Raw genomic sequence first — 27,412 nt, 5'->3', positions numbered from 1 at the left:
TTACGGGTGTATAACCGTATGGGCAGAAGCCAGCCTCTCCAGAAATAAATCTCTAATTAGTTTGCAATATTTTTGTTCGGTTGATTGTTGTTAGTGATGTTGTTACTGTTGTTGTTGTTCTTGTTGTTATTGTTCGTTTTTCAGCACAGGGTCTCTCTGTGTAGCCCTGGCTATCCTGGAACTCTGTCTGTAGATCAGGCTAGCCTCACCAGACTAGATTCACTTGCCTCTGCCTCCTGGGGGCTGGGATTAAAGGTGTGTATCACCTTTAGACCAGCTAGTTTGTAGTGTATTTTCATATGAGTGTTTTTCAGGATTATCTGACTTGGATCCTGCAATGAAAGTCCTTAGTGAGATATGCGTTCCCTTGATTCTGTAGCCAGTGTCCATACCTGCAGACATGGCTTCAAAACCCCGAGGCTAACAGGGTATTGACCCGGCAATCTGAGCTCTCAGGTTCAGAAATGGCTGACAGAGTGTTTGTAGCCTGTCACAACATGCATTCACGACCTAAGCTCTGTATCTCCATCAAATTCCCAGGTTTATGTGCATTTTGGACCGTGTCCTGGAGGTCAGCTATTCACATATAAGTATCATTAATCTGATAAGGATTAATGTAACTTTCCCAAGAGGTGAAAAGGACTTCACGCCCTCGGATATAGATCCGCTAGGATGTCACATTGTGGAAGGGACAGAGTAGCAAAGTCCCCCACCAAAAATTCTATGGTAAACTCTTTGGAATCCTTCAAACCTAGACAGCAGTCACTGGCATTTCAGAAGGTTAGAAATGCTGCAATTGATTGTTTATCTCCATTAATAGTTGTGGTTGTCTCTGGAAAGCAGTCTGGCGGTTCCTCCGAAAACTGGGCACCTCACTTCCAGAAGATCCTGCTATACCACTCCTGGACATATACCCAGAAGACTCCCCACCATGTAATAAGGATACATGTTCTACTATGTTCATAGCAGCCCTATTTATTTTTTTTATTTTATTTTTTATTTTTTTTGTTTTATTCGATATAATTTATTTACATTTCAAATGATTTCCCCTTTTCTAGCCCCCCCACTCCCCGAAAGTCCCGTAAGCCCCCTTCTCTTCCCCTGTCCTCCCTCCCACCCCTTCCCACTTCCCCGTTCTGGTTTTGCCGAATACTGTTTCACTGAGTCTTTCCAGAACCAAGGGCCCCTCCTCCTTTCTTCTTGTACCTCATTTGATGTGTGGATTATGTTTTGGGTATTCCAGCTTTCTAGGTTAATATCCACTTATTAGTGAGTGCATACTATGATTCACCTTTTGAGTCTGGGTTACCTCACTTCCAGAAGATCCTGCTATACCACTCCTGGGCATATACCCAGAAGACTCCCCACCATGTAATAAGGATACATGTTCTACTATGTTCATAGCAGCCCTATTTATAATTGCCAGATGCTGGAAAGAACCCAGGTATCCCTCAACAGAAGAGTGGATGCAAAAAATGTGGTATATCTACACAATGGAGTACTATTCAGCCATTAGAAACAATGAATTCATGAAATTCTTAGGCAAATGGATGGAGCTAGAGAACATCATACTAAGTGAGGTAACCCAGACTCAAAAGGTGAATCATGGTATGCACTCACTAATAAGTGGATATTAACCTAGAAAACTGGAATACCCAAAACATAATCCACACATCAAATGAGGTACAAGAAGAAAGGAGGAGTGGCCCCTGGTTCTGGAAAGACTCAGTGAAACAGTATTCGGCAAAACCAGAACGGGGAAGTGGGAAGGGGTGGGAGGGAGGACAGGGGAAGAGAAGGGGGCTTACGGGACTTTCGGGGAGTGGGGGGGCTAGAAAAGGGAAATCATTTGAAATGTAAATAAATTATATCGAATAAAAAAAAATAGTTGTGGTTGTGGGCTTTCCTTGACAGTAACAAAGTATCTAAGGTAATTAAAATAAAAAGAGGTTTCCTATGGTTTGCAGCATTGAAGGCTGCAGTATAATGGAGCAGTGATGCCCCCTTCAAAGGCATGGATGGCTCAGTGAACTAAACACTCCATAGACTGCATCTCTTAGAGACAGCATCTTGTATAAGCCAGGCCCAGCATCAAATACTGTCGTTGGCAAAAGCCCATACGTAATTCAGGTGTAATATGCCTTTAACATCTTGTTAGGTACACATATCTAAGATCAGTCTGTGGGTCATGAGCAATATTCCAGAGGGAGGGGGACCACTCCCCCCTGGGGAAGGGATGCTCGGAAGCTCTCTCACCACTTAGGGGTTTTTGTTTCTTATGACTAGTTTTTTCTTTCTTCATGGTATCTTGTTGCATGCACTGGAGCTCTAGCAACTGTTTCTTAGATATCTGCTTCTCTCTTTCTGAGGTCTGCATTATCTAGCGCTGTCTGCGATAACAGCCTCCGAACGCCTACAGATTAGCCTCGCCCCTCAGCTCTTCCTCCTATCGTTCTAATGCAAACGCCCCTCCCTCGATGACGTCTGGATGCGCAGGCTTTCTTAGTGCGCACTGCTGACACTTCGTCTCCTTTCTCTGGGAGAGCGTTGTTGATCGACGACCCCACAACAAGAAAGGGCTTGCAGACAGCACTGGCTTGCCTCAGAGATCAGGCCACAGAGACTGATTAGCTCAGTCTGAGAAGGGGACACTTTCACAGCTACTTATCTTGCTCCAGGATAGGCAAACTTGGCTGGCTACAGGGCAGAGAGAAGGGGGCACTGAAACTGCACACTTTGCAAAGGGAGGACAAAATGCTCTAAACTAAGATGTTGTGATAAAAGCGTAGGGGCTTTTCTTATGGCTGGCAGAAACATTAAAATATAGATGATTCAGCTATTAGTAAAAAGAAATATTCTACCAAGAGCAGATAGCCTGGTGGAAATCAAGTTTGTGTTCTTTTACAATTCTGATGAAAGTCAAGAGCTCACAACACCTGTAACTCCAGCTCCATGCGCTTTGCTGCCTTCTTCTGCCACCAACTGGCACCTTCACTCACAGTGCATACCCATACAGAGACAAACTCACAGACACACACACCTCACAACACACATACCACACACACACATACACACCGCTCACATACCACATACTCATGCATACATACACTGAAACATACACACACATACACATACACACATAACACACACACCACACATATACACCACTCACATACCACATACTCATACATACACACACTTAAACATACACACACATACACATACATACAACACACAACACACATATATGCATACATATATATCACACACCACACAAACATGCATAGCACACATCACACACATATGCATACATATATATCACACTCATCATACAAACATACACAGCACACTCACACATACATACCACACACATACACACGTGTACCACATACATACACACACATGAAAAAAATTTTTTTAATTTTTTTTCTATATTCTTTGTTTACAATCCAAAAGCTTTCCCCTTTCCCAGTCCCCCTCCCCATATGTCCCATAAGTCCTCTTCTCTCCATCCATTCTCCTGTCTTTCCCCCTCCCTTTTCTCTGTCCTGGTACTCCCCTACAATGCTGGATCAAGCCTTTCCAGGATTAGGGCCCTCTTCTTCCTTCTTCATGGGAATCATTTGATATGCTAATTGTATCTTCAGTATTTAGAGCTTCAGGGCTAATTAATATCCACTTATCAATGATTGCATTCCATGTGTATTCTTTTGTGATTGTGTTACCTCGCTTAGGATGATATTTTCCAGTTCTAACCATTTACCTAAAAAATTCATGAATTCATTGCTTTTAATTGCTGAATAGTACTCCATTGTGTAAATATACCACATTTTCTGTATCCATTCTTCCATTGAGGGACATCTGGGTTCTTTCCAGCTTCTGGCTATTATAAATAAGGCTGTTACGAGCATAGTGGAGCACACACATAAAAAATTAAAACTAACTAAATAAAAACCCTGATGAAAATAACTGACATCTATTGAGTATCTAATTTTTGACCAACAATTTGTAGTATTCTTCCCCTAAGCCTTTATGATAGTCTCTAGAAAATAAAGAGCCTTTCCTCTCTACAAAACAACAACATTCAAGTCCCCGTCATTGTTCCTTCCACTGCTTCTGCTCACGGCCTCTTTCTCCCTCACACTTGCAGGAGGAAACCAGCTGAGAAATCATGCTTTCCATCTACAGTGGGCTTGGATTTCTTTGGAAAAAGAGTGCTACATTGTGGATGGAGACTCCCCATTCCTTAAAGTGACCCTCACCCGCAGGGGATACCTTGGAAGCACATCTGTCATTAGTAAGTAGCTTGGGATTGCCTGTCAGCAAAAGGGTATGGAGACTGACGTGTGGGCTTCAGCCAGCCACAGGAGAGCAGGCAGGAGAGAGCCAATGGCTGGACTGATGGAAATACCTACAGAAGTTACAGGAAACCTGCGTTGTGTGTGCTACAGGATAAGCTACAGCTCATATGCTGTGATTATTTTCTCTGTGTGGTTTCCTTGTCCTAACAGATTATATTATTTTTCCTTTTCTGTAATTCAAAATGCTCCAGGAAAATGGAGACATTTCCTAGCCATCCCACAATCCCCAGATCAACTTTTTTTTTCTATTGAGAATTGATTTCTCCTCTCATACGATACATTTCAACCAGTTTCTGTTCTCTCCACCCCTCCCAGTGCCCCACAACTTTCCCATACCCTCAGACCCATTCTCCCTCCATCTCCTCTTCAGAAATGAGAAGGTCTCCAAGAGACAACCAAGAAGGACAAAACAAGATACAATAAGACAAAGCTAAAGTCCTCACGTTGAGGCAACACTGTAAGAGTCTCAAGAACAGGCAGAAGACACCCATTTAAGAGTATAACAGGACAACATGAGAAATCATTTCATTATTGGGAGTCATTTCATTGATTTTTTTTTCTTCCCTAGGTCTCTGGGATATCCGGTCTCTGATTCCTAGCTATCCAGTCAGTGTAGGCCATGGGCTCCCTCTTGTGGTGTGGGCCTCAAGTTAAATCAAACATTGGTTGGCCATTCCCACTACTTCTATGCCAGCATTTCTTGCAGGGAGGACAGATTGTAGGTCCAGGGTTTTGCTGCTGGGTTGGCGTACAGGTTTCTCTTTACGTAGCCTGGGACTACCTCCCTTCACCATGGAGACTAGAACATACTGGTCAAGGCTCCTTGCAGGCACCAGATGACCTCTCTATATTCAATGAACTGTATAGACGTTGTCCTCTGCAGTGAGGCCTTGCTGTCAGTTTTCAGAGAGTGACTTTCTGTCCTAGCATCAGCCTGGGTTGTTTGGAGATTGTAGCATGTAGAGATGGGATAGGGAGTTTATGAAGGGGAGACCTGGAAAGGGGAAAATATTTGAAATGTAAGTAAAGAAAATATCCAATTAAAAATAAGATAAAAGAGTATAATGTGGGGGAAAAACGATCCACACTACATCTGACTAATCACCGGCAACAGTGGTCTCACCCACCCCCATGGCGAGCCCCAAGCAGTGGTCTTGGCCTGATTCCCATGCACGCCTGTGGCTGGCCTGCAGAAAACCAACTACCACTCACTCAGATTCTCTTAGCCCCATAAAATGATAACACTAGAGACTTGTAATATACCAACCAGATTTATAACGCTAAATCTCCAGCCCCAAAATATGCACACAAAGAACATAAAGTTCAATTGATATAAATACAAGCTGCACACCTAGATTGGGCAAATGTAGCCTACACTGCTCTATTGCCCATCTGTGAAATCCCTAGCTACCTGCGACTCCTCAGGCCACGTGGCCCAGCTCAGCTTCCTCCATCTTCTTCTGCCCTCCATTTCTCTCATCTCCCCATCTCTCTGTCTTTTTTCTTCCTCTTTTCTCTCTCTAAAACTTTCTTTTTTTAAAAAAAAAAAGAGTTTTTTCTTTCTTCACAGTATCTTGTTGCACGCACTGAAGCTCTAGCAACTGTTATATGTAAGTACACTGTGGCTGTCTTTAGATACACCAGAAGAGGGCGCCAGATTTCATTACAGATGATTGTGAGCCACCATATGGTTGCTGGGATTTGAACTCAGGACCTTCGGGAGAGCAGTCAGTGCTCTTACCCGCTGAGCCATCTCTCCAGTCCTCTCTAAAACTTTAAACTCTGTCTTTTCCTTCCACTGCCCAATCACAGGTTCTAGCCTTAAGATTTCACCTGACCTCACCTGATCCCTCTTGAGGGATCAGAAAATACAAATAGCAATCCACAAGAGATCTCCACAGAACCTTCTCAGCCATCAACACAACTGAATGTAACCCAGTCCCACCACTGGGTTCCCCTTACCTAGCTTCAAAAACTAGCCAGTTCAGACTGGTATCCTCCATGACTAGAATCCTCACTAGGATCGCCCTCCTAAAGTCTAGAAAGTTTCCACTGCACTAGGTTTCCACACTGCTCCCCCAAATGCCCCCAATTCTAGCTGTCTCTCTGCAAATTCTCTCCTTCCACCCTTTTACCCCCATCCCACCACCCAACCTGATACCTCCCAATCCTGATCCCACCTACCCCCAATCCACCAATAAAATATATCCTATTTCTCCTCCCCAGAGAGATTCATACATGCCCCCCCAAGAGCCCTCCACTTTACCTAGTTTCTCAGAGTCTGTGGACTGTAGCATGATTATCATTTACTTAACAGCTAATGTTCACTTATAAGTGTGTGAATACCATATTGGTCTTTCATGATGTCCTTTTTTAAAAAAAAACAACTGAGCAATACTCCATTGTGTAAATGGGCATTTTCTTTGTACATTCTTTGGTTGGGACACATCTAGGCTTTCTCCTGTTTCTGTCTATTATAAATAAAGCTGCAATGAACTTGTTTTAAAGTTGCCTTTAGGTGTAGAATAATATATTATCACATACTAATACATTAGTTCTAGCTATTCTTCTGAAGTACTATTTTCTATTTAATTGCTGTTTTAACTTTAATCGGTTAATTATGTATAATTGTTTTAATCCAGCGCTGAGGTTGTAACTTGCTTAAGGACATGTACAGTGTCAAATTTTCTACGCTTTACCAACACCTACCATCAAAACATCTCTTTGGAGTAAACTCATAGGCCGGGACAACAGAGAGGATCCAACTGTCATCATTAATAATTAATAATAATTGTTCTAAGAACTCACTACATTTTCACAGTCCTGTTAGCTACCAGAAACTTCAGAAATCATTTGCTTTTATATGTATAATCTCTCAAGGAATCGAACAAGGGTATGTTGTCTTCTTTTTTTTCCATACATGGGCAGTTTCAAGGATCTCACAATATAGCCTGGGCTATCCTAGAACTCCCTGTGTAGATCAGGCTAGTCTCTAGTGCACAGAGATCCTTCTGACTCTACCTCCGAGTACAGGGATCAAGGGCATGCACCACTACACCAGCCTTTTTCCTGGTTGTCATTCATTTTACAAATGATCATTGGGAGCCTCCAGACAGGCTTAGCACCCAGCCAACATAGTAAAGCCAGTGAAGGGGCAGGGCAGGAAGGAAACATGATGTGGGGGAAGAAGCTAATCAAGGAAAGGAGCCATACAGGAGACTTTAGGAACAGGCTTCTCTTGGAGCAGCCGAAGCCTCACCCGTACCTCAGGTCCTTTCCTCACGGCATGGTTGGGATGCTGCCAAGACCTTCAGCTGAAATAAGCCGCCTTTCTCCTTTAGGACTTGGCTTCTGCAATCTGTCACCCAAGGCCTCCTTATGAGTTTGAACTAATATGTCAGGAAGAATGTCCATACTACAGCTTTAAAGGTGTGTGTGTGTGTGTGTGTGTGTGTGTGTGTGTGTGTGTGTGTGTGTGTCTAGAAGCAGTCGACTATGTGAGACAGATGCTCAGGAGGCCTGTCAAAAGAGGCCTATGTGGTACTGTCTTCCCCAGCAGATTGTTGCCTCCACTTTGGCAGGAACCCTACCACATGACTGTAATAGCCACCTCTTCTTGTTGCCTCTAACATGCCTCTGTCCACCACTCCTGGAAGTCCTCCCAACTCCCCCAGACCGCTCAGACCAGGTCTAGCCACAGACCACATGGTCTAGAAAAAAAAGAAAAAGAAAAGAAAAGAAAGAAAGAAAGAAATGAAAGCTCCAAGCCCAGCTCCCTGTTGCGGCTCTGGCTCTTCAGTCAGTCGTGACTGCCATGTCTGACGCTGGCTATTTTCCATATTGCTGAGTTGTTGCTTGTATTATTGTCGATGCATTTCTTTCATAAGTTACTAACTCCTGCTTCCTAGAAGAACTCCAATCGGTCTGCATCTCTCCATTTTCACCATCAGGGATCTAACTGTCTGGAAAGTTACTAAAAATTATCTCCCAATCAAAGGTCACTAACCGGCCATGGGGGTAGACTCAGATAGAAGGGTGACTGTCTAGCAGGTGGGAAGCTCCGGTTTGAATCCACAGCACTCAATAAAGCCATGCCTATAATCCTAGAACTTGAAAGATGGAGGCAAGAGGGTCAGAAGTGCAAACTCATACTCAGCTACATAGAGAGCTGGAAGACAGTCTAGACTATAAAACTGATACATACATAGATAGATAGATAGATAGATAGATAGATAGATAGATAGATAGATAGATAGACAGATAAATAAATAGGATAGGATAGTTACTCAGAGATAGTAGAAATTGAAATTGTCACACTATACTCTCTCAGTGATGTTTATTGAGAACATTTTGTGTTCCAAGCTGTGCCCCAACACTCCTCGATGAACAGCAACCCAAGCCTCCATGGGGCTCACGCTGCACTCCATTCTACGTCAACAGTGAGCTTTCTGGGGGCTGGAAGTTCTCACTCATCTTCAAACTCGCAGGGTTTGACCAATCGGAGGTCATGGTTTAATAAATGCTAAGATTAACAAGCAGACAAGACAAATCCACTCACAGTGATCCTTCTTCTGTCCTTCCTCCTTCATGCTTCCGACAGTAGGTCAGTAGGTCATCTTTTTGTCCTCCTTTCCCCCTGACCCAGTTCACTTCTGCTCACCCTTGTAGCTGGGAACAGAGCTCACAAATATCTTCTTCAGACACTAAACAGCAGCGACAACTGTGTTATCAGTGTTTGTCAACAATAGAAACACATTAAAGGGAAAATTATTCCTTCAGACCCTGAGGATAATGTTGAGTTTTCTGGCTTTTCTTCAGGTATTAGAACCAAAGGAGACACTGCTGAAGAAAATAAGGATTTTAAAGGAAAAGCTCCTACACTGGTCCAGTTCAGTCCTGGTCAGACTACAGCCACGTGGAAGGTGGGACTTATACCCGACACCAAGTATGAGATCTCAGAAACTTTCCAGATCATTCTCTCAGAACCTGGCAGGGCTGCACTGGAGTTTCCAGAGATGGCAACAGTTGAAATTGTAGATCCTGAAGATGGTATGCCACGTGTAATTTAATAAGGGGGAAGGGAGAGGGGCTCTCTAAAACTCAATTCTCCTACTTTTTACTTAGTAGCAAATACTTCCCACACCTCTCACAAATGATCCAGTTAATCATGTTGGGAACATAGGAGCCAATGACTGCGTGCTTCTAAGTAGGTGTGATAAAATACTAGGAGGCTGGTATTTTAATTCTGCTGAAATGTCTTCTCTGCTCTTTTCTAGAATCAACAGTTTACATTCCGGAGGCAGAATACAAGCTGCCAGAGGCTGCTGGGGAGTTTCTGGTTCCTGTAAGACGATCTGGGGATATTAGCCAGGAGCTCACAGTCATCTGCCCCACTGGTCCAGGTCTGAGTCTCTGTGGGGGTTGGGGACAGTGCATATGGCAGCAGGACTATTAGAATGGGGTTGCGGTGATTCTGGGTGTGGGAGAGGCAGAGGGCAGGGCATCGGACACTAGGCTTGGCCATGAGCCGTGAGCTGCAGTTTCCATCCTCAGCTGACTCTGACTCGCTCGGGCGTCCTGAGTGCCCCCAGCTAGCTGGTCTCCATCAAGCAGAGATAACTGTACTCAACGTTGGAACAAGAACGCCTGCTCTCAATGTTTCACTAGGTTTTGTGAAAGTCCAGTGAGATACTCGGGTGTAACAGTTGATATGAGTTGATGGGAGATAGAAGCAGCAAGGCACAGGACCTTTACCGGTCTGTGTGTCTTCAAAGCAACACTAAAATAGCCTCCGTCACTCTGTCTCTCTCCTCCCTTTCAATCTTACAACTGTACGTAGCCTCCGATCTTGAGATCTGGAGTTCGCACATCCCTAGATATGGTCCCGTTCTTTGTGGCTTCTCTGTGTACAGGGAGAAAATTTAACTCCCCTGCATCTCACTACCCCTTAGGTTCATTGAATGCCACCCGCGTGGGAATAAGAAAAAGCTTTTGTTTAGTTCTGGCTAGAGCAAGGCAGTCTGCCTCAAGTATTTAGCAGAGTTTCAAAGGCAGGGAGGACAGGAAAAGTGAGCAGTGGGAAGAAGAGGATGATGTCAGGTGTGGCCTAACTCAAGATGATGTTGTCAGGAAGCTAGAGCTGAAGTAAGGGATGTCCTATGTGATTGGCTGAGATAAGGGCTGTCCTATGTGATTGGCTGAGATAAGGGCTGTCCTATGTGATTGGCTGAGGTAAGGGCTGTCCTATGTGATTGGCTGAGAGAAGGGCTGTCCTATGTGATTGGCTGAGGTAAAGGCTGTCCTATGTGATTGGCTGAGATAAGGGCTGTCCTATGTGATTGGCTGAGATAAGGGCTGTCCTATGTGATTGGCTGAGGTAAGGGCTGTCCTATGTGATTGGCTGAGAGAAGGGCTGTCCTATGTGATTGGCTGAGAGAACTTGTTTGGTTTCTCTGGTTGTGAGGGCATCAGATCTTCAGTACAGATGGCTGTGAGCCACCATGTTGTTGCTGGGATTTGAACTCAGGACCTTCTGAAGAGCAGTTAGTGCTCTTAACCATTGAGCCACCTCTCCAGTAGTCTCTCCAGCCCTCTTTCCTGCCCTCTCTGGTTGTTTCTAAGTGAGAAGGGTTTTAAAAGTATGGGAGCTGAGAGTTCTAGGCCAAGTCCCTTTGCCCTGATTACTGCGGATGTGGGACTCAGTGTCCTGGGCTCTCTGGGTTGCCAGTATTCTAGGAGTTGGGGGTGGGATAGGGATTTATGTACAGGATAGGGGGTTTCATGAACGTGTGTGTGTGTGTGTGTGTGTGTGAGAGAGAGAGAGAGAGAGAGAGAGAGAGAGAGAGACAGAGAGAGAGACAGAGAGAGAGACAGAGACAGGAAAGAGAGAGAGAGAGAGAGAGAGAAAGAGAGAGAGAGAGAGAGAGAGAGAGAGAGAGAGAGAGAGAGAGAGAGAGAGAGAGAGAGAGAGAGAGAGATTGTATGCTCCCATGGGCACATGAAGGCTAGAAAATGGTATCAAATGCCAGAGGCTGTCTGCTTCTCCTGCTCGGGGTAGCCAAGCCCACTGCACACCAGGCTGGACTGGTAGAAGAGAAGCTTAGCTGGGTGTGGGTGGGTGCAGGTAGGATCTTGGTCAGCGGGGAGTGTGGGGCATGTTGGGGAGAGGGGGGCCATTTATGTCCCTGGAGAGGTGGCCAGGGTCTCTAGGGTAAGGTTTGTGTGGCTGTCAGCACTGGCCAGGACAGAGGCTGTAGGAGGGGAGGGGGCGTCTTACAAGGTCGAACAAGGAGGGCAGCCCGATAGCTGCCAGTGTAATACGTTCTCCCCAGGGTGGATGGCTGGGGAGCCTGCTTTATGGCACCAGGCTGGGAGTCGGGTGGGAGCCAACGCCTGCCATTCTCTTCTGAGGTGTCCCGGGAGGAAGCTTCCTTCCCACTTCCTGTTTCCCTGGGCCATTATGGTCCCAGAATCAAATATCCTGCCCTACCACTTACTGAACGGAGCAAGTCCAGCAAGCCCCAGTGATGCCCCTGCCTCTGGCCTCCACAGTGCTGAGATTACAGACATACACGCTTACACTGAGGTGTTTGGATTCGAGATCTGGGATTTGAACTTGGGTCCTCCTGCTTGGACAGCAATCACTCTTAGGCATCTCCCAGCCCCGTATTCTGGATTTATGTGTGATTCAGCCACTGTCAAGTCACACAGCCTGTCTCCAAATCTGGCCCCTGTTGGTGATATACTAACCGTGGAGATTTAGTTCTTCTTACTCTGTCCTCTACAAAAAACAAAACAAAACAAAAAAAACCAACAAAAAAACAAAACAACAACAAAAAACAAAAAACCCCTCATACCCTCATACTTTGTTTTTGGTATGTTCTATAATGCAGTGGTATGATGGACGGGAGGGGGCCATGGTGAGGCATCCCCGCCTGAGGTACCAGCCGTATGACGTGTCTAGTATAAAATGAAGTGTATTTGGGGACATGGGAAAGGGGGTTGAGAAGGGAGTAGAGGCAGAGAAAGAGAGGGGACAAAGAGGGATTGGGTGGCGGGAAAGACGGGGACATAGAGAGGAGGGAGAAAGTAGGGAGAGGTAGGGGGAGGGGGGAGAAAGAAGGGAGAGTTAGGGGAGGGGGGAGGACAGGGAGAGAGAAAGGCCAGCGAAAGTAAGGCCAGAGAGACAGACAGACAACGAGACGGAGAGACAGGGCCAGGGGGTGGGGGAGAGCCAAAGAGCCATTTTACAGCAGCCAGGCTATGGGTATGTAACTGTGGGGTGGAGCCTAGAATAAATGCTAACAGCTTTAGTATCAAGCCTCCACATCTTTTTCTGAAAGTGGCGATGAGGAGCTTTCCCACCAGGAAACAAGAGCTAGTTACCTCCTCACTGCTGCGACAGAAGGCCTGCGAGACCAAGCCAGACCGAGACGAGGGGGACAGCCCATCTCGGGAAGGCACGGAGGCAGGAGCATGACACAGACCACTGCTTCTGACATCTGGAAGCAGAGAAGTTGGTACTCGCATCATTTTCTCCTTTTCACGGAGTCTAGGACCGTAGCCCAGAGAACAGCACCACCCACACAATGGCACCACCCACACAATGGCACCACCCACATAACGGCACCACCCACACAACGGCACCACCCACATGTACAGTGGGTCTTTCCACTTCCCTAAACCTATTCTAACCTGTCACAGAACATGCCGAAACTTGTTTCCATGAGGATTCTAAATGCAGTCAAGTTGACAAAACCACTGTCAGAGGCAGACAGTGTGAAGAAGCAGATGGAGACCTTTGATGGAATGGCCCACATGTAACATAATGGCTACCCAGAGCCACAGTTGCTGTTTGTAGGTTGTTAATAAGATATGTGTCTACCGTGCAGTCAACCAATCAGCTGTTCCTAAAATCCATCTTGGTTTTATTCACTGCTAATTAAACCTTTATTTTAGCCGGGCGGTGGTGGTACACACCTGTAATCCCAGCACTCTGGGAGGCAGAGGCAGGCAGATTTCTGAGTTTGGGGCCAGCCTGGTCTACAGAGCGAGTTCCAGGACAGCCAGGGCTACACAGAGAAACCCTGTCTCAAAAAACCAAAAAAAAAAAAAAAAAAAAAAAAAAACTTTATTTTAAACCTTTGAAAAGGTTTAAAAGTCTGCCTTGAAATTCCACCCACTGAGACATTGAAGCAGCCATGGGGAGGACGGAGGCCAAAGGCCACAGTGGCCTTCCGTGTGAGATGCACCCGTTCCCACAGTTCCACTCGGTCAGGTGCCCTCATGCCCTCTCCGCGAACCTAGGCGCTAGGGAGAAGATCTGACTCCATTGTGTGTTTCCTTGTTTTAACCACAAGCAGGAAAATAAACAGTTGTGTAGAGTCCAGGCACATGCCAGGCATCCTGCGCTAGGTGACAACTGGGAATGGACTCTTCTGAGAACACCTCTCAGATGTGGAGACATGACAGGAAGTTGTCAGGTTCTACAGAAGAGTCTGCTCCAGGGAGGCAACTCCTACCTCACCACCACCACCTCTGCCAGCTGATTCCCAAGGCTCTTCTCTCAGCTTCCCGGTTCATTTCCAGAGGCACAGCACTGGGTGGACTCTGTCCAGCCGAGCAGGTCCTTGAGTTCCGCCAAACTGTTGCTCTGGTTACACCGCCAATGCACATTCAGAGGCAGGCCCTCTGACTGTGGACAAAGAAGTGTGTGTGTGTGTGTGTGTGTGTGTGCCATATGTATTAATATATATACTAATATGTATTAATATATATACTAATATATATTATAGTATATTAGTATATATTAATATAATATATTCCATATATGTGTATACTATATAAATATGTAAATATATGGTATTTATTGGAATGACTTACATACAGGCTGCAGTCCAACTAATCCAACAATGGCTAGCTGTGAATGGAAAGTCCAAGAATCTGGTAATTACTGAGTCCTACAAGGCTGGGTGCCTCAGAGGGCCTTCCATGCATGCTGGGATTGCCCATGCCAGTGAAGGAATGGCTGTGCTAGCAAGGCAACGACAAGCAGGAGAAGAAGAACCAAAGCCTCCTTCCTCTACGTCCCTACATAGGCTTCCAGCAGAAGAGGTGGCCCAGGTTAAAGGTGTGTCATCCACCTCAAGATCTGGACTAAAGGCATGTGTCTTTCCCCTTCCCCCACCCCGGAAGATCCTGATCAAAGGCGTGTTGTCTTCCTATCTTAAGACCCAGATCACAGATATGCCCTCCATTTCTGGATTGTGGTTCATTCCAGTCAAGTCAACAACCAGTGATAGTCATCACACCGGAAGAAGTATGGTTTAAAGGTGCGCATTAAAAAGTACATTTGTTACAACCCCAGCCACTGACTGTTTTCTCTGTGTAAGGCCCATGTGATCTTTCATAGGCATGCTGGGCTCTCTGGGACTGAGGGCATGCCCCTGTAATTAGCTGACAAAAAAAGAAAGGCTTTGGTAGGCAGTGGTGGCTCATACCCTTAATCCCAGAGGCAGAGGCAGGTGGACCTCTGTGAGTCTGAGGCCAGTCTGGCCTTCAGGGCTATTTCCAGGATAACAAAGGCTACAGAGAGAAACCCTGTCTTAAAAAAAAAAAACAAAACAGATTTAAAAAAAGAAGAGGAGGGGAGGACAACTTCCTTGTGGAGTGCTTCTGCCCACCTAATTTTCTTTTCACCCTTCAAGACCAAAAAAGGAGTGAATCCAGGGCTAGTGAGGAGGCTCAGAGGGCAAAATCTCTTGCCACTCAGGCCTGACCACCTGAGTTTGAGCCCCAGAACTCAGGAGAGAACTAACTGCAGAATCTTTCTGGCCTCCACTCACACTATGACCACACACAGTCCACATTGTACACACGCACTCACGCTAATAGCAAAGATTTAGTTTTTTTTTATTTTAAGAGTAAAACTAAGTTAAACTTAAGAGTTATTAAAAATTCCACATGCACCTGGTTGTATCTGGTGTTTTCAAGATAGAACCTTTGTTTGTGTATAGGTATATGCATGTGTATCCATGTGTTGCATGCTTTCAAATGTGTAGGTGTGTGCCATGCATGTGCATGCAGAAGCCAGAGCCAGATATTGAGTGCTGCTGCCTGGTCTCTCACTGAACCTGAGGCTCATGTTTCAGCAAGGCTGCCTGGCCAGCGAGCTCTTAGGGACCACCAAGCTCTGTCCCCCAAGCACTGGGGACCACCAAGCTCTGTCCCCCAAGCACTGGGGAACACCAAGCTCTGTCCCCCAAGCACTGGGGAACACCAAGCTCTGTCCCCAAAGCACTGGGGAACAGGCTGCACAGCTGTGCTCGGCATTTCTCAGGGCCACTGAGGACTTGCACTCAATCCTCTTGCTTGCAAAGCAAGTGCTGTTACCCACCGAGCCCCCTCCCTTGTCCCTTGACTGGGAATCTTAAAGAACAGGCCGTAGGATTGCCCATCTCTGAAAATACAGCCAAATGCAAAACCATGAAAACCTTCAAAATATGTCTCAAGTGCCTTTGTCATTGTGCTTGATTGAAGAGCCCAAGATAAATGATATGTGTACTATCAAATCCTCTGTCCTCAGGGTCAGAGGAGAATTTATTGTTCGTAGGATATTATGCAAACACCACTGGCCTCTAGATGTTAGAATTCAGGAGCATCCACAGGCTCCAGCTGTGAATCTTCAAAATGCCAGCAGTCATTAACAATGTCCCCTGGGAGATATAACCAGCCCAACTAGCACTCATTGTTCCTCAGTGAAATGTTTGGGTTTAATGATACTCTGTATAAAAACGGGCTAATTAGATAGTTCTTGGCCCAACATTGTTCACAAAGCGGATCTCATTTATCTATCCTTACTTATTGGACACTTTCTTGTTAGGAAACTACTCTTCATGAAAGAAACAGTAGTGAAAAGCAGGCCGTAAGCCCAGAGGAGCAGGAGTGACGCTGAGTCATCCTGTGGTGTCAGTCCGCCTGAAAATGAGTGTGTCACGAGGTATCAATGATTGGCTTTCTCCGGTTGAACCAGACCCTAGAACAAAACACACATAGTGGACCTGGCTGTCAGGGCCCACCCAGCATCTAGATAAAGGAGGAAGGGTGTTGGGGGCCGCCCGAACGCTCCTACGTCTTCCATTACAAGATGGCGCCTACTTCCTGTTCTTGCTGAGCCATAAACAGGCTGAGTGCGCATGCCCAAGCCGAGTTTCCCGCCACTGAGTCTCTGCCTACCTCGTGGCGTCATATGGGGTAATGAGCCGCAGCCAACCAGGGTACGCCACGTCCAAGGCGGGAGGACTTGCCTATATAAGACTTGGGTTCGCGCTCCCTCGGGGTCTCCATTTTTGTAAGCTTATGGTCTCCCTCTCAAGACGCATAAAGCTTTCTACAGAAGGATCCTAAGTGTGCCGCGTCGTTCTTGCTGGCGAGACGGTAGCGCGGGACAGAAGGGACTGAATATGTCATTGGCAATTGGAGTCAGTCTAATAGCAACCTGTGAAGATCCCTACTGATAGCGGTGGGCAGTTTATGGAGTCAGTACTGTTAATGACACAAAATTTAATTGTCTGGGGCCAGCAAGAAACTCTGAAATCTTTTAACCCTTAAGAGATCAGCGAGAAATAAGAGAATATAAAGTCATACATGCACACATAAGCACATGTGTGTATGTGCGCGTGCACACATAAGCACACACACACTTGGCCAGGCCTGACCACCAGTTTCATCAATTTCACAAGTACACATGCATATTTATATACATACACATATACCTACATATATATATACATATATATATGTACATATATCAAGACAGACAGATCTATATGCATATATACATATTGTGTGTGTGTGTATATATATATATACAAACATACATACACACATACACACATACACACATACACACACACACACAACACGTATTTGGTAGATGGAGCAGAGCCCAACATCTACACTTTATTTTTTCGTTCAGCCTTTTTATATCTTCTTAGACCAAAGTTCTTTATAAAATCCTCACAGATAAAATGTTACACAAAAAAGGATGTTGATAGTAAGTTCAAAGCAGTGTTTCATTCTATAAGCTCATTATAAGTTCAAAGCCACAGTTTCACATGGCCTTGCTTTACCACAGTGCACACCTGTGGTTACATCCTTGGACCTGACCTAGAATGAATGTTTTTACTTGTTCACAAATCTCTCCCAAGCCTATTTTTCTTCTCAGTGCAATTTATGAAAGCTCATCATATTCCTAACTATGCAGGCTTTACTTACTATTCTATAAGGAGAGGATACATTCTATTCTTGATTCTAAATTTATTACATCTTTCTGGAAAAAAACAACTAAAACCATTTCCTTAAACTTTCTTCAAAAAATTATTTGAATCAGGAATTCTATAGTCATTAATTCATCTAAACATCATTAATCAGCTTCTTCATGTTGACTGTAGGAAATTTGCTTAATAGGGTGGGTTGTCACCCAAGCAGTAATCACACCAGGGTATAAGCAGAAGAGTCTCCCACTGTCCACTCACACCAAGCCAAATAAATAAGAAATATGGCAATTGCAAACAGTAGCAAGAAGCAATCCTGGGAAGAAGTCTTTGGGGTCATGCCTCACCAGAACGCACCCATTGCTGCCAAGCAAAATGGTGGGCTGTCTCCAGCGAGCTCACTTGCCCACTACAGCTCTTCCTGCATGGCATCTGCGACCTGGCCCCACTTTTCTGATTGTTTTTTTTTTAATCTGTGCCTTGATAAGAGGTGGGTAGAGTATAGATTACCCTGCAAGCGTTCTAAACATCCAGGTGAAAGACTTTCTCCTCACACCTTCCTGTACTGTCGTATTTGTTTGCAAATTTGTTCTCAGGGTGTAGCTGTGAAGCCCTGTGTCTCAGAGGACTTTTCCTCTACCTAAAGCAGATCCTTCAGAAGTTCTTCTATGTGTCTATTGGGGAGGACTAAGTCCTGTTTATCAGCTCTAGGTGGATAACTCTCTCCACCCAGCTTCTTAACACCTCACCTCCACTGTCATTGTAAAATATGCTTACATAAGACATTTATGCCATTTGCAAGGCTCAAGGAATGTAGCAGAGGGGAAGACAGAAAAGGTAGAGGAACAGTGGAAGGGGAGGAGTAGTGTAAAGTACTGTCATCTGAACATAGCATGGAGTTCTAGTATCCTTCCTGATGCTGAGTTAAGACACAGACCAAAAACAACCTGGGGAGAAAGAGTTTGTTTTAGATTACAATTTATAGTCCATCCTTAAGAAGAGGGTGTAAACGAATCTTTTGTTCACTTGATGTAATTGTCATCTCTGATGCTTACTGCCTCAGCTTAGCCCTGCAAGCTTCTAGTCCCCATACCGTCTTATCTAGGCCCAGAATGTTTTCAGCCTCTGAGGTTTACTGCTGAGAAAGCTCACCCTTTCCAGTTCTTTCTGATCTCTGTCTGTCTGTCTGTCTGTCTGTCTGATCAACTCAGCTGTTCTGGTTCAGCCCCCTCTCCGGGCTAGCTGATTTAATCTGGCTCCTCTCTCTCTCTCTCTCTCTCTCTCTCTCTCTCTCTCTCTCTCTCTCTCTCTCTCCCCCTCCCTCCCTCCCTCCCTCCCTCCCCCTTTCCTCTCTGCCTATCTTGAATTGCTTTGTTTGGCTTCATTCTAGCTCTGGCAATATATTGTAATCTTATGACTCTCATTCTCTGACTTCTTCTGTCTTTACCTGTGTCTGGCTTGTTCTCTCTTCTACCTGTCTCTGTAAAACTCTACCGGTAAACTCCCTCCTTCTTTCTCTTTTTTCTCTGTCTGCACTCCCCTTAAGTAGCTTCCCTTTCCTCTCTCTTCTCATAAGACTTAGACCTATCCTATTCTGTCAAATCTTTCTCTGATTCATCACTTTGTCTGCCACTCAGTTAGACATCACTTTCAAACATGGGTACTCCCTTCTACCAACTAACTTTACCTCCATTGTTTGTTATTAAAGGTGTGTGCTGAGGGCATTTCTAAATTCCAGACAGAGGGACTAAAGGTGTGTACTAAGGGCTGAGTCACACCACAACTAGAAAAAAAATTTTAGTAAATAACACAATCTCAGGGTTTAGAGTGTGACCAAATATTCTGGAACAAGAAGTCAGGGTAGAAACCAACAGGAGCTGAAATAGAACCAGGAAGAAATGCTGTTTACTGGCTTTCATTAGTTATAATCACTACTTCATACTAAAGAAAGTGACAGAAGATGCTCACACTTCTTAAAAAATTCGCTGTCAACTATTTTGAGACATTTTACAGTCTTTTATGTGCTCTGCCTCAATCATAAACTATTAAAGCTATTTTTCACAATTTTGATTCTAAACCTATGTGCTATAGCTGATATTTTCTTTGCTTTATTCTGACATCCTCATCCCTTCCTTTCTTTTTCTTTTTTTTAAAGATTTATTTATTAGTATATGTAAGTACACTGTAGCTGTCTTCAGACACACCAGAAGAGGGCATCAGATCTCATTACAGATGGTTGTGAGCCACCATGTGGTTGCTGGGATTTGAACTCAGGACCTTTGGAAGAGCAGTCAGTGCTCTTAACCGCTGAGTCATCTCTCCAGCCCCATCCCTTCCTTTTCTTAGAGTCTCATTGTGCCACTAAGGATGGCCTTGAAATTTTTTATTTTATTCTATTTTATTTTGTTTTGTTTTGCTGCGATTTGTTATGTGTTTCGATGTGTTTTGTTATGATGGCAGGACAAGCATATCATAGCACATGGGTAGCGATCAGAGAACAGCTTATGGGAGCATTTTCTCTTCTTTTACTATGGGTTCCTGAAGGGACTCATGCCACCAAGCTCGGTCACGAGCACTCTTATCCACTGGCTTTAAATTCCTGGTCCTCTGCCTTGCACCCAGTGTTGCCCATACAGGTGTGTCTACCATGTCTGTCTTTGCTGTTGACTTTCATCGCTGTCTTCTGGCAATACTGGGAATTGAACCTAGAGCCGTCTATATGATAGGCAAACACTCTACCATTGAGCTACAGTTTTAGTCCTTTGTGTTGATGCTTTTAATGTTGTCCAAAATTGAAGCTGGGAAGTCTTTAATCCCAGCACTTAGGAGGCAGAGGCAGGTGGATCTCTGCGAGTTACAGGCCATCCTGGTCTACAGAGCAAGTTCCAGGACAACCAGGGCTACTCAGAGAAGCCCTGTCTCAACAAACCAAATAAATAAAACTGATTTCTAAAAATTCTACTCTATCTTAGAGAAATAAAAGTAGGCACCAACTGAAAGACCAGCACTGAAATTTCATAGAAGCATTAATTCAGAATAACCAAGGGCTGCCTATAGAAATGTTTCATTTTCAGCTAGCTAATGAGTAAAAGACATAGTAATATTGACAGATAGTGAGGAGTGTTAAAACTCTGAACTTGGAAGTCTTTGGGTCCCAGGAAGGCTGGAATACAGATCAAAAACCAGGATGAGAAATGGAATCACACCATGGTAGAAGACGTTTGTTAGAAGCATCTGGTTTGCTGACTCAGCCAGAAGAGACTGGGAGCGATCACATTGGCTGGACCAGTTTATACCAGCTTATACCAGCTTTCCACAAGTCCAGGGGCTGCTAGTTCTACAGGACCACCTGCGGCCGTTGTGATGCAGGCTGTTGGGGACAGTTCACAGGTCACAGTTAATTCCTGGATGATATCTGTCATATGGGACAGACAGGCTAGGGACTGAGGATAAAGTTAAAGAGCCTCAGGGGGAATCTTTATCCTGGGGTTACACTCAAAGTTTTCAGGCCTGTGGTCCTGACAGTTGGAAAGAAATCCCAAGACCAAGAGAAGGAAAGAACTCACTCTCACAGATAAGCAGTAGGCTTAGGCTGTGCGCTGTAACTGGTAAAATCAAGTCAGGACTTCCTGAAACTTAAATGAATTTTTTAAAGTTGACAGAAGAGATAAAAGTTTTACAGATATTAGAATGACCCCTGTCTGTGGTCTGTACCAAGATCTTATTTGTAGAAAACCAAATTAACAAGTGTCTGTAGAGCACTGGAGGAGTCGCGTGCCTCGGAGCCTGAGACGTCGACAACATGACAAAGCAGTTCTGGATATATATATGGATTGGACAGAGGTGGTTTTGGTGCAATGAGAAGCGCTTTTAAGTCCATATTTAGAAAACAACCAAAGGAAATTAAAATTTTTGAGGCTGTGATTGTAACAGTAGCCAGTTACCAAGGCTAGATAAGTAGTTTATCATCAGACCTCCACCAATTAACAAGTTAAAACTCTGAACTTTGAAATCTCTCTCTCTCTCTCTCTCTCTCTCTCTCTCTCTCTCTCTCTCTCTTGGTTTGCTTTTTTGGATTTGGTTTTTTCAAGACAGGGTTTCTCTGTGTAGCCCTGGCTGTCCTGGAACTTACTCTGTAGACCAGGCTGGCCTCGAACTCAGAAATCCACCTGCCTCTGCCTCCCAGAGTGCTGGGATTACAGGGGTGCGCCACCACCACCTGGCTTGAACTTTGAAATCTTAACATCATGTATCATTTTAAAGTCTCCGTTTTCACATACCTTAATTCCCTTCCTTCCTTACATAACTTTAAAGCCTTTTCTTCCATCCATTCGTTTACCGTGGGACATAACTACAGAGAGCAGTCATTGAAAGCACATTCTTTTTAAATAAAGGAATAGTAAAAAGTCAGTTTTTAGTTAGTAATACAACATGATAGCTTGAGTTTTTATATTGAAACCCGTCTTGTCAACTTGTGTTTTCCAGTATGAAGCCCGATAAGTTAGCAAGATAAACCTGTCTGCAATCCTGTCTTTCCCAACAGGAGACCTAGTAACTCCAGAAAAAGCTAGGCCTGATTTTTACATGTGAAATGGACTGACCGGGCATCCGCAGCCTCGGAGGGAGGAGCTGGCTAAAGTCGCTTTCAGCTGCTGAGACCCAGCTCACCATCAGCACCACCGGAGAACTGAGACAGAGACATTTAAGCTGAAAGCATAGTCCAAACGGCCTCTGTCTCATTTAAAATGACGGAGCCTTCCCACCACCGGGACAACCAGCCTGGGGTCATCCATGGCGACTGCTTGGCTGTCTCACGGACAGCATTACATCTTTCACTGTCACTCTGGGTGGCATCCACTCTTGGTCGCTAGACCTAGAAGATCTGAGAGATTTTCATGTGGAGAGGAACACGGGAAAACTTACCCTTGGTGAGGCAGAGTAAAGCAGTTTGGGCACTGGTGGGCGGGGAGTGGAGCAGTTCATTGCCCAGTGGTCAGCGTTGTTACCACACTTGAAGCGAACTGCAGGTGGACTCAGTTGGGGCCCACCTCTGTAGAGACAGCCTCAGCTACTGCTACCAAAAGCTGGTATGTTGTCTGTCAGGGGAAGCCTTTTTAATTAAACACCTTAAATGACAGTTTAGCAGATCTCCCTGAGGGTTTGTGTGCAGTTATCTAATCTATTTAGTATACCATACTTTAAACAAACTACTTATTTTTAGTTACTTGCTTAAGGTTTAATGTTGACAACATAAACAGAAGGCTAAAGCTTGTTCCTATAAATGAATTACATTTGTGCTTAGCATGATTCCAAGCAGAGTTCTAGGTACATTAAAGAATTAAATACCCAGCACTTGGGAGGCAGAGTCCAGCCTGGTCTACAGAGTGAGTTCCAGGATAGCCAGGGCTACACAGAGAAACCCTGTCTCGAAAATCACACACACACACGAAAAAATTAATGTGTAAGGTGACTGATTATTAATTTGCCTGTCTTAATTATCTTTAACAGTTACAAAAAGTTAATAGTTTTTTTAAGATTAGGATTTTACAATTTTCTTCCTGTTAAGTTTGAGTCTTAAAATCCTGAATGGAAGGACAATTGAAGATTCTTTAGTATCAAAAAGCTGGTATTCTATAAAAGCACACTGTTGAAGAACCAGAAAATAAGGTTCCCAGTCTGTCTTTGGATGGCATTTATAGTTTAAAGTTTCATTTTGATACTAAAGGATCACACATACACACACACACAGAGAGAGAGAGAGAGAGAGAGAGAGAGAGAGAGAGAGAGAGAGAGAGATGTCACACACACAATTTAAAAATTAAAAAAACAAAAATATAAAAATATACATACATACAAAGTACATTGAACCCAAGCTAAAATCCCCGGATCAATCCTGCACCATTTGTAAACTGACAGGCAATCTCATGTCTATATCATGGTGGCATGCAAGGAACTCTAATCAGAGAGTGAATGGTGTCGTATGTCATGCTATGTCACTATGACATAGGAAAGCAGGGAAAGTTCTATGCAGTTACCATACTCTAGACGTACTGGTCCTCATTCCTCTGCCTCTCCATTCTCCCATCTGTCGATGTAAGTAAGAGTAAGGCTACGCCAGATGTAGAACCCTACTGTCCTCCAGTTCATTTAGTTCCTAAGCTAAGCAAACCAAATTCAACCTACCTTACTGTATGTTGTAGTGTGGCTTATCTATTCTGTGGTTATTGACTAATACTGGAAACTAAAACAGCAGCAGTTACTTTTTAACCAGCTATTATCCAAATAAAATACATAGAAACCTCTAGAATTACAGTAAGCTTTAAAGCCCTGGAGCTGGGCAGACGGCAGCCCTCTAGGCTGCTTTGTCTGCTCACACGCCTCAAACACCAATGTTACTTGCCACATGTTTCCTTTGCCCTGCTCCTGCTCTAACAGGCCAGCCCTCATGGCCACACGCTCACGGTCATGACTGTCTGTCCCCTCCTCTCCTGACTCTCTCCTTCCTCCTTGTCTCTGCCTGAGACCACAAGCCCGGGAACCTTTCCCCACCTACCTCTCTTCTGCCCAGCTACAAGCTGTCAACAACTTTTATTAATCATTCAGGGATAATTGGGGGCAAGGCTTCCATAGCAAAGGCTGGTGAACATTAGAATCTCGGGGCAACCAGAATCTCTTAGCATACAGAATTTAGCATCTGAATACGTAACAAGAGACCAAACCCCAATAGTATGTGAACGGAGTTAGTAAAGAAAGCACTAACATGACCGCTCGATGATATGATTAAAGGATAGGTGTTTATTGTGTATGTGAGAAAATATTCAGAGACATCTGAAAGAGTCCAGAGCAGAGAGAAATAGAAACAGAATGGACATAGGTAGGGCTGTCTGAGAGAGAAAGAGAGAGGGGGAGGGGCAGGGGGAGGGGAGGGAGAGGGGGGAGAGGGAGAGAGAACTGACTGGTACAAGGGAGGAGGGAAGCAGGGACTTTGAAATATGCAGCAAATACTTGGGAGTGGGGACCAAGGGAGCCAGGAGACCCGTATGGGCTTTGAAGTACAGCCACAGAATATGTCAATGGGGCCATATGTCCTTCTGTCAGAGGTAAGGCAATGAGTTCGTTAGGCAGATGGTAACTGCTTTCACAAGTTCCTGACTGTAAGAAAGGGGGAAATTTCTGTGCTCGCCCCAGTTCCCAAATAGTGACACAGAGACTACAGTTATTATTGGTGCCACTGGCCCTATAGCTAGGCATTGTTTCACTTATATTAACCCATTTATTCTACTCTATATGTCTCTGACTTCCTCCAAGTCTGGGTGGCAATCTCCAGTGCTTGACTCCGTCCCAGAGTTCCTGCCTCTACCAGATGTCCCACCTTACTATCCTGCCTTTTGTTGCAGGCCACAGGCTTTTTATTTTAACCAATCAGAAGGTGCCTTAGGTGGGCAGGGAAGGAATGTCAAAGACGCAGCTCCACGCCTTGTACAAGAACATCACTCCAACACATGTGGAGTGCTGGCGATTATCTACCAGACAGAAACCCTCTATTATCGCAGTTAAGCTAGGCATAGACTCAATTTTGGGCCCCGTGGGTGGGCCTGACCTTCTACTGGGGGTAAAGGTGGAGTACGCTTTGGACTGATCTTTAGATCAGTCGATATGTACTATATCAAAAGGTAGTCTGCTCAGAAGCCTGCCAACTGCATATCAATGCCTTTGAATGGAAGAGGTAAGGATGGAACTCAGCTGGCTGCTGTTTGCAAACACGATGATGAACCTGGAAGACATTTCCATTAGGAATTCTGATTCTTCTCGCCTTCCCTGTCTGCCTGCAGGTTCTGCCACGGGTACAATTCCTTCTGTGGAGTTATCTTTGTCAGATTATGTCTCAAGACCAGAGGATAGCACCAGCATGCTCCACTTTGAAGAGGATGAGGGTGAGAAGACCTGACAGGTCCTGATTATCAATGACTCCCTTCATGAAGAGGAGGAGTCCTTCAGCATTGCCCTGAGCCTGCCAGTGGGAGGGCAGCTGGGAGCCAGATTCCCCACCGCCAGGGTAACAGTCCTGGCTGACAGAGAGGATGGTAAGTTCCCTTTCTGCTCTCAGCAACGATTCGACTTGTTTGTGATAACAAATGCTCTCACAGTTGTAAGATAAATTTACAATTTTTAGATGGGTCACATGTGGCCCTGGGTAGCCTGGAACTCACTATATAGCCAAGGATAGCCTTGAACTTCTGCTTTTCCTTATATCTACCTTCTGAGTGAGCTGACCTGGAGGGCATGAGAACAGAAGAGCTGACCCTCCTCCCCTGATGGCAGCTTTGGGTAGCCTGGTGAGAGCAGTGCTGGACAGCTCAGCCTGATGGTCTGGATAGGGGAGAGCTGCCCAGTTCCAGATCCAGGGCTCTGAACTGGCCCACCCCCAAATCTGTATCATCTGTGAAGGGGTGGGAAGCATGAAAGGGCCAGTCCTGCTGATCCAAAGCTGCAGGGTGCCCATGACACAGGGACACAGCAGGATACCTGGGGAGGATGCGGTGTCACAGAAGCCAGAGGCTGAGGAGTCATATCAATGAACATTTGCAAGTGAACATGTGTGGACAGAGGGGTACACTGTGGGACACTGCGACACACTGCAGCTTCCACGATAAGATGTTTCCTACACTTTGGGGTTTTGTTGTTGTTTGTGTGTGTTTTATTTTGGGGGGAGGTTGCAAGGGCAAAGGGTAGATATGAGGGGGCAGGGAGATGAGGGGGTCTGGGGTGCATGATGTGAAATTTAAAAATAATAATAAAAAAGTTTTAAAAAAAAAAAAAGAAAAGAAAAGAAGAAGCCAGTAGTGATTATACACAGAGGCAGGTCTCTGGGTTCGAGGCCAGCCTGGTCTACAGAGGCAGTTCCAGGACAGTCAGGGCTACACAGAGAAAGCCTGTCTCAAAAAATCAAGAGAAGAGTAGGAGGAGGAGGAGGAGGAGGAGGAGGAGGAGGAGGAGGAGGAGGAGGAGGAGGAGGAGGAGGAAGTCTGGAGTTGGTCTTGCTCTGCCTGAAAGTCCTTAGTCTAAGAGATAAGCTATTGACTGCTTTTATGAACAAAATTCTGAGAGGACCATCCATGCTGGGATTGTACAGCCTTCCCAGAGTCTTTCCAGGCAGAGGGGGCTGGTGACCACAGGTGCTGCTGAGCCAGCAGTGGGTCTGGTCCAAATGCGCCACCTGGAGGCTAGGACGCTCTCAGTAGAGGGCATCACCAAATGTTTCCGAGTTTAAGAGAAATTGGTAGGTGAGCAATCCAAACTCAACCTTTTCAAGAAACTACAGACGAGAGACACCCAGGGAGTGACAGGCTTCCGAAGATGCCATGGCATCTCCACAACAAACAGACTGGGTTTTCAGCCACCCAAGGCCAGAGAGGACCAACAACATGAGGTGTCTGTCCAGAAAGACCTGCCTGGCAGATCCACAAAGTTGTATGTGTACAGACACGAAACTAGAGGAGAAACTGCCTGTGGGAACAAAATGGACTAAAGGTAGGGGTCAGGGTACAAAGAGGAGAATAATCAGAATATGATCAAAGCATGTTATATAGTTACACACACACACACACACACACACACTCAAGGCCTTATGCAACTCATTTCATTAAACCTTTAAAGAATTTAAAGAAAAATAACTTCCTTTCCAGCTCTTAATTTTGATCCTGGCTAACGTGGGAGGTATCAGAAACATCTCCAGGATTGAGAACAGGGATGTGGAGTTGGAATTCTTGGTACAAA

At 45.0% G+C, this 27,412-nt stretch overlaps 1 protein-coding gene across 1 annotated transcript in view; it reads left to right on the top strand.

Moving 5' to 3' along the window:
* The window catches only part of Frem3 (FRAS1 related extracellular matrix 3), a 67,176-nt gene that overhangs the window by 34,399 nt on the left and 5,365 nt on the right, over window positions 1–27,412 (top strand). Inside the window, 4 exon segments of the mRNA XM_052166434.1 lie at window positions 4,090–4,297; window positions 9,180–9,410; window positions 9,638–9,763; window positions 25,468–25,719. Coding sequence (XP_052022394.1) covers window positions 4,090–4,297; window positions 9,180–9,410; window positions 9,638–9,763; window positions 25,468–25,719 — 817 coding nt within the window.

The sequence above is a fragment of the Apodemus sylvaticus genome, chromosome 21 (assembly GCF_947179515.1).
Source record: "Apodemus sylvaticus chromosome 21, mApoSyl1.1, whole genome shotgun sequence".
Taxonomy (NCBI): domain Eukaryota; kingdom Metazoa; phylum Chordata; class Mammalia; order Rodentia; family Muridae; genus Apodemus; species Apodemus sylvaticus.
The sequence above is the reverse complement of the archived record's forward strand: the minus strand, read 5'-3'. Positions and strand labels throughout refer to the sequence as shown.